The 12,032-nt window shown below is 45.8% G+C and overlaps 1 protein-coding gene across 1 annotated transcript in view; it reads left to right on the top strand.

Annotated features, from left to right (window-relative positions):
- The window catches only part of LOC113139618 (phosphatidylinositol 3-kinase regulatory subunit alpha-like), an 81,521-nt gene extending 69,780 nt beyond the window's left edge, over positions 1-11,741 (top strand). Inside the window, exon 6 of the mRNA XM_026322916.1 lies at positions 11,507-11,741. Coding sequence (XP_026178701.1) covers positions 11,507-11,741 — 235 coding nt within the window. The remainder of the gene's footprint in view (positions 1-11,506) is intronic.
- The last annotated feature ends 291 nt before the right edge of the window (positions 11,742-12,032 follow it).

The following is a 12,032-nucleotide window of genomic DNA, read 5'->3' as shown; positions in this document are numbered from 1 at the left end:
GGACACACACACACACACACACACACACACACACAGCTGTAGTGTGTGTGAATATGTGTTAGGCTGCTGTGGTTGTGTAATGTGATTAAGGTCAAGCTAGTATTCATTAGTATTTGGCATGTTTGTGGGTCTCTGTTCAGCCTGTGATCCCTCGTCTCCACACGACTAAATAGCCCAGTGCACCGGCTAATAACACACTGACACACACACACACACACACACACACACACACACACACACACACTCACTCATAACGGAGATCACCAACACATTTAGAATTGCAGACCATGTGTAGGCCTGTGTTAACAATGTTTGAAGAAACACTCAGGTGAAGCTAAGACAGACTGATGACCTGCTTTGCTTCAGGATCAATATTTCATTGTGGGTGTGACAGGAAGTGATAAGGACAACGCCACTAAAAGGCAAAGCCAAGATGAAGGTCATCACTGCATAAATAACCTAAACGTTATATTATTGTTATTATTGCCTGGACTTCATGTGTCCTGGTTTCCTGACATCCACTACTGGAGAAATCAAATCCAAGCAGATCTTCTGTCCTGCTCTCTGTTTCTGTCATCACATCATAAGGTCAGGGGTCATAGTGGGGTGTTAGATGAAGGTAATTGCCTTTGAAATGACTTTGTTAGCTGGATATGGAGATAGATACATGTGGCCCGGTGAGTCCCAACAGGAGGTCACGGGGTGGGGGTCACAGCACACACTCACAAAGCCAAGGCCACTGCTGTGAGTCTGAAGGAGGTCATGAAATCACTGAAGGCCAGACATGAAACAGCACCTCCTGATGATCCTGCTGATGAGGTTAAAGGAGCAGTCTGCTCATTTTCTATATGAACTGTGTTTCCAACACTCCCCCCACAGAGACCAACAGAGAGTCGTCGCTACTCATGGTTAATATCTGATAGCTGTAGATCTACGTCGTTGTCCAGAAACATATCAGTCACACACACACGCACACATTATATCAGACATTTCACCTGTAAAATACCAAATGAAATCTTCTCAGGTTATGACAGTGACTTCTTTGGTCTACATACATTTTATTCTGACTGGATATGTGTTACCTTAGAAACATTTTCCTTTCTCCGTCATTACTCACATTTCTTACCTTTTCTCTGTGCGGTCTGAGGGTCATGCTCCTCATTGGTGTGTTAAATAGGGAAGTCGTCCGAGGATGCAGGCTCATTAGGACCGTGCATCACCAAAAAGGACCTCACAGACCTTTTTAATATCTGGCTGCTCAGAAGTCAAAGGATTTGAGGAGAAGCTGCCAGAGAATCACAACAATGTGGAATAACGTGGGCAGTAATTATTTCAATGCCTAGTTTTCTCCATGCACACCATTAATAATTCATTAAACCCAGCCAAAGTAATGCTCATACCTATATCATATGATAGAGGAAGAATAAAGCAGCCATGTGGCTGTGCGTGGCGTGTGCATGAGATGGCTTGTCAGGCACCCCTGCGAGCAGCCGTGTAGTTTCCGCCAGCTGTGTCTGAGACATTTGCTGCACCGAAGGGTAAATGTGATGCTAAGAATATGAGGCAGGGATGGATGGGTGAGCTGAAACCAGCCATGAATACCAATGTGCTGCCTCCTGTCTAAGGCTCTGTCTGCTCTCTGTTTTACAGTATCTGTCTGGCTTTGTGTCTTTGTTCAGATCCTCTCTTTCTCTGACATCAACTCAAGGACCCGAGGCTGAGTGTGCGTCTGAGCAGGAGAGGACTCAGCCAGGGACATGACACTGTGTGACTAAGTTCAACTAGAAATGTGTAGTAGTCTGTGTCAGGTGAAATCTGCCTCCTTGTATATCAGGACTGTACGTACTAGGGACGGGTATTCAAAGCTGAACTGCTCTTCAATATTTGCTGGGAGCCGTTCAACAGTTCTGTCACTGTCGTGTTATTTCCAGGCGCCGGGAAAAGCAAACAGAGGCTCTTTGTTTTTAAAGTCAAAACCAGTCACGTGAAATATGTTTTTTGATTGAATGACTGTTTGAATGTTTGAATATCATTGCCCATCCCAGTTAGAGCCCAGAATCCTTCAGAGAGCAACGCCACACACGACTGTAATAATAGATGAGAAATCCAGACACGGTGCCTCAGTCACTCCGATTAAAGCCACCGCTCACCAAACATTTGCCCCTCGCTGTGCCCAGGGCCCCAGAACAGCCAGTCGGACTTATCAGAAAACAGCGGCAGCATGAAGAGCCCTGGAGTGTGACTGATGAGTGTGTTCTTCTTAGTAGAAACCGCTGAGGTAGCATGATGTTGTTAGCGCTGCACACCCTTCAGATCTACAGCAGCATCTTCACTGCACACAGATACATTTTCTGCACAACACAAATGGACTCAGTGTTGTGTCAAAGGTCAATGAATCGTGAAGATACAACATGGGCTCCATCCAGTGTCGACAGCTCCAGTTTGAGTGTAGCTGAAGCCCGTCCTGTGTGGACGCAGCCATTAATGCTGGTTTCTCTTAAAATGACCACAGTCTTATTTTTCTAAGGTCTGGTCTTTGAGGTGGTGGATTAGAAGTCTAAGTCTGAAATGTTTTGTCGCCTATAGATCAGAAAACGTTCATGCTGGTGTTATTTGGCAGATGTTTCATGGCTAACCAGTTTCTGCAGCTGCACTGATCACAGGAAGGACACACTGAGGAGACATAAGAAATAAATAAATATTAGCTGCAAACACTCTACTCATATCCAGTAAAGACCGATGTCATGAGACCCACTTGGGCCCAGAACGACCTGCAGAAATGGCTCTTTTAATTATTGAAACTTTAAGATGAGCTTTATTCATCTCTGAGGGGACATTCAGGAACCATCTGGAGCTTAGCATGTTGTGTATTAATATGAAGTGGTGTCTGTTTTCATGGTGAACCGCTCTGTATGCTGGTTAGAATATATGTCTCTATGCCTCTGCACATCAGGGTTGGTGTCCGTTGTTGGTCAGAACCTGCTGTTGGTTCTGCTGTTGTTGAACATGGGCTGATGATATCACTGTGTGTGTTTCTGCCTGCACCTCCGTTCGCCTGTTTTTGCTTCTCTCATCTCTCCCTCCATCGTCCACTGGGGATCTGTTGTTTTTCCAGCAGTAATAATTCTGTTTTAAATCAGACCTACTGTTTTCTTCTCCTGACTCAGCCCAATGTGAATCACTAATGAGGCAGTTTTCTCTACCTCTGGGCAGCTCTGGGAACGGCTGGCCACAGAGTGGGCTGATCAGTATGCACGAAGCACTTCATCCTGCCTTTTATTTTGTTGAATTTTACTCCTAAATTGGTCAGTTTGGAGCAGCTCTCGGCCTTGAAAGGCTTTGTGAATTCAGCCTCTGGGGTTTCACGACTCCAGAAAATCTGACCTGGGTGATGAATTGTTTATGCTAAGTTTAGAAATAAACTGATGGAGGAGCATCTAGGGATAAACATGTGCTTGTAAGTTTCTGTTCCCCTTCTCTCCTTCCCAGCATGCTCCATGGCGAGATACGCAGCAAAACAGAACTATGTTCCTCTGCTTTTCTACAGTTACTGTTTCAGTTGCATGTCTCCGTTGGCTGCTGGGGACAGGACATGCTGACACACACTGTCCTGCCATACTGGCATATAAAGGTGTTTTGGCTAAACCGGCGGACACAGGACGACGTGATCCGACCAACAGTGTGACATTTGTGTCCAGCTGATAAATCAAACTCCCACTTTGCATTTGTTATGTGTATTTCAAGGCCTGTAAGCTCCTTCCTCTGGCATAGAGCTCCACTGTGTTCAGAGACTATTAAAACCCCATCAGTGAGTCGCTCTGGAGCACTGGCATCACTGGCATCTTCCTTCTCTCTGGTTTATTTTCCCACAAATATTCACTATAGCACTGAGACTGTACATTAATCCGCCTGTAAAAATAGTCCCCAACAAATGCCTTCTGTTTGAGTAACGTTTGCTAAAACCTACAGCTGTTTTAGGAAATTGCTGAGCCTCTTTTATAGAAAAAGCTTGTATTTCATGAGACAATAGAAAGTGAGCAGCCTTATCTTTTAACACTGTCGTTTTTTTGTGTTTTGTTTTTTTTTACATCTTCAGATTCAGCAGCAGAGGGACTGTGTGTTTTTATATTCCTTCTCCCTTCTCTCCTGACTTTGCTGCCTGACCTGCTGTGTTTTATGTGTTTTATGGGCTTGGCAAGTTATAGTGACACACTTTAACAGCTAATCTGTAGCAAGCCTGCAGTACTCTGATGCTCAACCACATGGAAAGTTATAAAGCCCCATTATGATGCTCTATCAAGCCCCTCATATTGCTTGAAGGTCAAGGGCACTTTATATGAAAGATGTGAAATCTGCCTGATATTATAAGGGCTGAGATGGATAAAAGGGAAAGAGAGGGAGTCATTTTCTTCCTCAGGTTCCTATGATGAGACAATCTCACCTTTCCTTTCATGCTGGGAGGTTTATGGGCGGCCGGGGAGCTGTAATTGCTGGCTGTCAGGCCGAGCTTTGAGGCAGCAGAACCACTGGTATTGCTGCTGCTGCTGCTGCTGGATCTCATGGCACACACACACACACACACACACACACACACACACGTTATGATGTGTTTGTCATGCCTATGAGGGATCAAAAATAATGAGTTTTGTGTTCGCAGTACAATAATAAAAGTCTTCGCCTCACATAAAGAGATGTGTTTGGCTTATATTTCATTCACCCAGTTAACATTTACAAACAGGCAGTGATTCATTTCACCTGTTTTTGTCCTGTCGAGAGACGTATATTTTCATTCCTGATTTATTCCAACTTACTGTCTTAGGTCTGTGCATCAGTTAGGATAATATTGTACTAGTGTAAGTAAACCTCTGCCAACACGGTGACAGCACCAATAAAAAGTCAGACTGTGCAGAAAACCCAAGCATTCAGCCAATCAGTCGGGGTTTAAACAGACTATATTAATGGTTCTGCACCCAGCTGCCTTAAAAATTAGTCTCAGGTAATGAAAATCTGTAGGACTATGGTAACACAATCCACAAACGAGAGAAATGTGGCATATAATGGACCGTTAACACAAGCTCCGATGCCAGTGAGCTGCGTGAGGGGGTGGTACCAGGCCCAGTGTGGTGCTGTGGTATTTCCTGATATTGGTGTGAATCTGTTGAAGAAAATGTGTGAAATGACGGGACCTAAACATTCTGTGCTTTGACTGTCTTAGCGTGACGGATCTGCAGACTAGTTTTACAGCGATTTTCTGGTGCACGGAGACATAACCTGCATGTGTAAACCAGTTTAAACAGCGAGATGTGGAGCCTTATCTGTGGGTTTCAGGCGGGTGGTCAGTGTTTGTGTCCAGCAGGCTGCTCTGACCTCATCCCTGGCATTGGCTCAGACCCTGCAGCTAATGGCAGATGTCCTCCGCTCCGCTTTCTGTTTTCCTCCATATCTCCTCATCTCCTCCATCCATCCATTTGCTGCCCCTTTTTCTCCTCTCCGTCTTTTTGTTTTTGTCTTCCTACCTGATTTCCATCATGCATTTCCATACACCAACATCTCAGTCCAGCTTTTACTTCCTCCTTTCTCGCCTCATGTTGCCTTTCCATTCCTCTGTTGCGCTGGGTCCTTCAGTGTCATGTTAGAAATGTTTCTCCCTCTCAGCTTTCCATCTCTAATTCATGAATGGAAAGAGAAGCTGGAGTTAGTGGTGATTTTGGGGAGCTGGAATTATGTCAACACCTTGTTCAGAGCCAGTGTTCAGCTCCATTTCTCAGGAGTAGTGTTCCCTTCATCCGGCAGAAAATGAGGGTTTGGATGTTGAGGAAGTTTCCTGATCATAACCAAGTGTTTCAGTTGCTTGTCCCTAACCATGTTGTTCGAAGCGGACATTTTAAAAACATGTCCAGGCTGTGAGTGGGGAGTAAAGACGGACTGCAGAAACAAAAAGCTTAGCAGCATCATGGTCACGTGAGGCCGCTGCATCAGTTTGTTCTCAGGAAAATGTGAACTATTGAAGTAAAAACTGTCCCAAATATGCAGAAAACAACAAAAAGCCCTGTTTACATTTGAGGTGCTGCACACGTCTGCATGTGTTTCTTCCTCCACACTTTTCTGACATGTGAGCTGAGGCTGTCCTCACAGTCGGCTCCTTCATTGTGCTGCGATTTGTTATCAGGCGGCCACGAGCAGCTGATCTGTCCCAAGCCCGGCGTTGCGTTCAAGAGCCGCTGATCAAATTAGCCTCCCAATGAGCTCAGCGTGCACACTTTAATTCCCGACTCTCTGACTAATCTCATTAGCTTCATTCTGACTTGACCCACTCACTCGACCTAAAGGGATTCTCTTCAACGTCCACTCACACAGGCACACATCTACACACCAATCGACAAACAGCGGGCCCAAGCCGTTCTTTATTCACTTAGTGGAGAGGTGGAGAGGTTCCTGTTGTGTGTGTGTGTGTGTGTGTGTGTGTGTGTGTGTGTGTGTGTGTGTGTGTGGCGCTGCAGAGGTTCTGCTGCTCTGCAAATCAGATAACGGCTCTGACCTGTAACCTTAGGGTGGCTGAACGCTTCACTGTGGCTTTTCTTCACCGCAGTGCTGAACTAACACAAACTGGAGAGTAAACGTCATGATGGGTGCTTCCACACTGTGAACACGAAGGCTGTTTGCCAGTTCTTCCACTGGACAAAAGCTCTGATTGGAAATTTTGTTTGCAGAATCAGAGCGTCCTACAGAATCTCTGCAGGGGAACTACAGCCTACTGGCTGTAGAAAGATTGTGGTTCTGTGAAGCTGTGAAGGGGTTAGACAGTTAAAGACTTGGTTGGTTCTGGTCAAATAAAAGATGAATTGCAGGTTTGTGACAGGATGCAGCCTGTGGTCTAAGTTAACCCTGGACCCCCGCAGTCGTATTTTTTTGAGCTGCCCCACTGTCCCAGGTCAGCTGATGATACACTTAAAAGTTAGTGTCCTTTTTTGGTCCACATCCCAGTCCGATAAAAGCCAAAGGTCGAACTGAGGGCGGCTTAAACGGAAGAGAAGTTGGCAGGGTGCTGCAGCTTTTGGACGTCAGTGAGAATCTGTAGGTGTTTGTGGTTTTGGCCAAGCAGCATCTTTTGCACATCAATAAAAACTGGAGGTGGCGGGGTCACTGTTCAATGGATCATCTGTTTTTTTGTTTTTGTTTTTTTTTTTTAGCTCTAGTTTGAGTCTGCAGGCAGCATCAGTGTTTTATGTAAAGAGGAGCTGACCACCCACATTGTTGTCTGTTTATCATTTATTATTTATGCAGCATGGTGAAGGAATCAAAAGGGGAATGAGAAGCTGAAGCACAGGCCAGTCGACCCGAGCGCCGAGGCCAAAAATGTTGTTCTGTTGTCTTGCTGTTTCGTTGACTTCGGTGTCAATACTTCCTATTGAACTGTACTTGAGTCAAAAGTTGAAAAACTTTTCTATCGATTGAGGCTGAGAATCGACCGAGCCAGCTGCCGTGCGGTCTCTGAGGTAGTCGGCTTTCATCTCAGAGATCCACAGCGAAGCTGATTAATAAGTGATGAGGCAGCCGATGACTGTGGCCAGGTCTCTTTATAGAGATAATCCATATCTGATATTATATTCACACATAGTCTTTGACACACGCCTTAGGGCAGCATGCTGGATGATGGCAGACAACTGAAAATCCCAGAGACAGAGGGGCTGATTAGAGTTTGAAGAGAGACAGAGAAAACACCCTCAAAGTCTTTGTCTTTTCATGTCTTGTATTTGTTCAGTGATGAGCACAACAGTCCCACCGCTAAATGTTGACGTGCATCCTCAGCAGTCTGTGGATTTGTTGGCTTGTTTTTAATTTACAAACTAAGGTGGACGTTCTGCAGGTCGGCCTATATCTAATCACAGAGTGGCCTCTGTGTGAAGCAGCGGAGCCTGCAGGTTTCATGCATAAGTTGTCAATAGCAGTAATACTGAAGAATTGAAAACCAGTCAGGAATCCAGGTCATCTCAATAAAAGGACTCGAGGTCCTGAGCCAAATCTCATCAGCCCAGCACCCCTGCACATTTAATGTGATGACAGTGAACACATCACGGGACATATGACGACAGTCTGTGAGGGCCCAGTCCCCCAGTCTGCATTAGCTAATGGATTCTGCCCGACTCTGCAGGGACCGGCTCATCAAAACGTGGATTTGTAGCACCAGTGGAGGTCAAGCTGTTAACTCCCACAATCCAACGAAGTCTGCCAGCGTCTACATGCAGCTCTGCAGAGTCGCTGCCTTGAGCGGACACGTTTGCAGCTAGTTTGATGCAGCGGCCAATCAAAATGCAAAATGTTTGACAGTGACTATGGCGATGGTAACAGGACAGAAAACCGCCGTCCTCATTTAGCGCCGAGCACGACGACGACCATGATGATAAAGGGGATGATGACGAGGAGAGAAAAGCACTGACGAAGATGACGTTGAGGATGATGAAGAGCTCGTGTTCTACGAATGTGAAATGAGCTCTCATCATTATTATTCTGTGTTCACACATGATGAATTAGTATAAATGAGGATTAGAAGTCTGCAATTACTCACTACTAACATAAGGACAGAGTTCTGGTTATAAGGGTTAATTATCATGACCACCCCTCTCCACGTGTGTGTGTGTGTGTGTGTGTGTGTGTGTGTGTGTGTGTGTGTGAGGTATAAATTAGGACTTATTGAAGGGTCTACTTCCCCATTTCCTTCTGTGTCAATTAGGTGCCTTTTGTAAATGTCATCTTTTCAAATAATTCAGTTTTTCATGTGGCGGGTCCATAAACGTGTGTGTGGCAGTTAAAAGATAGAAATCACTAAATCAGGGGCCATTAACTTTTATTTGTATATTCTGGGATGACTTCGTTGTTCTGGGCGGTGAATTACTTCTCACACACACACACACACACACACACACACACACACACACACACAGGTTGCCTTTGTGTTTTGAAGTTATTCTCTCATGATGGGTTTGAAAAGGTAACCAAGTTTTTTATATCACCCATTCAACAGCTCCCAGCTCTGACAGCAGCTCTTTAGACTACAGGGCCAGAAGTATGTGGACGGGCTATGGAAAGGCTGAAGCCTGTACCAGCACATGGTTTTGCATGTGGCTGTAAGTGGTTTATATGGTTGTATTTCTCATACTGAGAAGCTTCAGCACCATAAATCTGGAAACTAATATCAGTTTCACTGCTGCTCCTTGATGTTTGCGTAGACACAGCAGCCATAGTAACAGGGGCTGTATTGAGGCTGGTGAGCACCCACACTAACAATGTGAGGAGCTGAAACAGAGGTTGGTTAGTCTCTTTCCTCAGAGCCTGTTTCCAGGGTAAGACTCGGTTGGCGGTAATGAGAGGAAGTTGTTGGTTTTATGAATAAAGATTTAATGTATGTGAACATTTGTCCTCTGGGAGAGAAATAATCTGTGATCCACAGTCTGATATTGGTTCATTGTCCTGCATCATGTGTAAGGCTCCGCGTGTGTGTGTGTGTGTGTGTGTGTGTGTGTGTGTGTGTGTGTGTGTGTGTGTGTGTGTGTGTGTGTGTGTGTGTGTGTCTCCCTGCCAGGTCGGCCAGTCTGCTAATGATGTTGTCCAAGAGGAATGTGGAGCGAAAAGATATTTCTCCATCTTTGCACGCACACGGAGAGAACGAGAGACAAACACACACACACACACACACACTGATTTGTTCTTTACAGAAAATCACTGAGACAGATCAGAGGCAGAAATATGCAAAATCAGACATAAACAAGCAAACAGCCATGTTGTTACGGACGGCAACTTTCTGTCAGACTCTGTGTTTGAATTAAAAATTAAAAAATAGACCCTTTCAAATCAAAATTCTTTTCAAACTTTTTCTGGAACATTAAACATTAAACCAGCAGCAGAATTATTATTATTGACATTAGGCCGAATCTGTTTAATTCACTGGGCGATTGCAGATCAAAGTGAACCTGTGTTTTAGCAGAGGGCTGGTTAGCAGTTAGCTGATACTAGCTTGTTGCTAAGCTAAACCAGCATTAGGTCAAGTGCTGGCACGCTAACTAGTGGCTAACTGCTATGTTATTGGTTAGCGTGCGGCCACAGTAGCTGTAAAACTTTCGGTCCCAGGTTACACTTCAGCATCACTGGGATCAGTAGGTGTCATGTTTATACGCCTGATCCCTCCTGCTCCTCCTGACAGGCTGATTTTCCAGCCCGATCGCTGCGACTGCCTGCTTCTCTTGCATGTGTTTTCTATTCTCTTTTACAACTGTGGTTGGTCTCCAGATTCCAGCGATTGTGAAATGCAGCTGCCCAAACTATGAAAATAACACCCACAGTTGTTTGTAAAACTAGAAAGAGAAAAAAACAGAATCGCCCTTTAAACATTGGCTGGTCCGTGGATACGCATCCAAACAAACACAAATCTTCGTTCGCTTTCTCACACACACGTTTTCGGCCTCTCTCTCTCTCTCTGGGTCCATCTCTCTGCCCACATGTCCATGTTTTCACTGCAGCTGCTGACGAGTTCATCTGATCCTGGGAACTTTCCCCACATGGAAACTGGCATTTGTTGTTTTATTTTGGAGCTGTGTGCAGGGCGGGTCACAGGAAAACGCCAGCGCTCGGTGTCCCTGTTGGTCTCGGTTATTCTTTCGCTCTGTGGTAGCAGCTTTTCCCAGGGACCTTCTATCTGACGTATTGCCACTTAACACACACACACACACACACACACACACACACACGAAATAACTCACCGGGAGAATATGTATGTGAGTGATTGAGTACAGGCTGCGGTGACGTTACCACAAGCGAGTCTAACAGCTCACATGTTGGCTCTTCTTCCCTGGAGAATATCTGTTCTCATTGTTTCTACTCGTTGGACCTAATCCAGTGTTGGCTGAAACCTGGCGCCGCACCTGTCAGTTCTAACGCTCCGTCCTCACCTGGCGTCCCCCGTGTCACGGCGTCAGCTGCTCGTTCTCTTCCTTTGCCCAGATGTGAGCACGGCGGCCTGGACCGTGGCAGACCTCTGGCTCGTCCGCCGGGTCGTTTCTGACATCCTGTCACAACCCACCACATCACAGCCAACACGTGTGGTTGGCTGATTATTTCCTGTCTTAAAACGGAGACGCTGGTCCAAAAAGAAACCAAACCAAAAACACAGAAACACCTCCTGGCTCGTGAAGAAGACACAGGTGGTGCAGACTGTTTCTGTTCTGCGTGTTGTTTCAGGTTAATAGATTTATTTATACATTTTTATTGGAGTGCAGTCCTCTCACTGTTCTTAGAACATTCTGTTTTCTTTGAGGCTCATGTTTTTCTGTCCAGGACGACAGTAGATATTCATTTATTTTAAGAACACATCAAAAAAATGTCCACGAACAAACATTTTCACACACACAGAGTCAGGGAATAGATGGAATAGACGTGTTCTTGTTGGGTCACACCTGCTCTGTGCCTCAGAATATCCTGCGTTGAAATGAGCGAACACTCCTGTCCTGCTCAGATTCGAACTCTGTGCTCTCCGTGCTGTAATTCACTCGGCTCCATCTGGAGATGTGCTGGCAGGCTCTTCATGTGCTCTGCGAGTCCGTTTGAATCTGAGAGCCGCCCCTCTCGCCCGGTGCAGCGTGTGTTCGTTCTGTGCACCCATCGGCCGCTGGGGCCCCCAGCACCAGCCTTCCTCCTGCGGCCTGATCCGGTTTGAGCGGACGTCAGAGCTCGGAGCTATCGGCGTATGAGCGCCGGCTGTTTGATATGCAGCAGGCGATGGCGTGCTCTTTGTGGCAGCTACGACTCAGATTACTACTAATTGCAACCAGAAGGGCCAGAATAAATTAACAACCTTCATTTGTATGCAGGCCAGATAGACTTTGTCAGTCTGAATCCTGGCCACAGAGCGTTGCTGTGTGGCCTGAAGCTGAAGGAATGAACATTTCCTCACACGCTGAGGGCGGCAGGGTCAAAGGTCAGCTGATTCATCCCCCTCTCTCCTACTGTATGAAGGTGTAGGGGGGCACTTCACTTATACG

The sequence above is a fragment of the Mastacembelus armatus genome, chromosome 4, assembly GCF_900324485.2.
Source record: "Mastacembelus armatus chromosome 4, fMasArm1.2, whole genome shotgun sequence".
NCBI classification, from domain to species: Eukaryota; Metazoa; Chordata; class Actinopteri; order Synbranchiformes; family Mastacembelidae; genus Mastacembelus; species Mastacembelus armatus.
The sequence above is the reverse complement of the archived record's forward strand: the minus strand, read 5'-3'. Positions and strand labels throughout refer to the sequence as shown.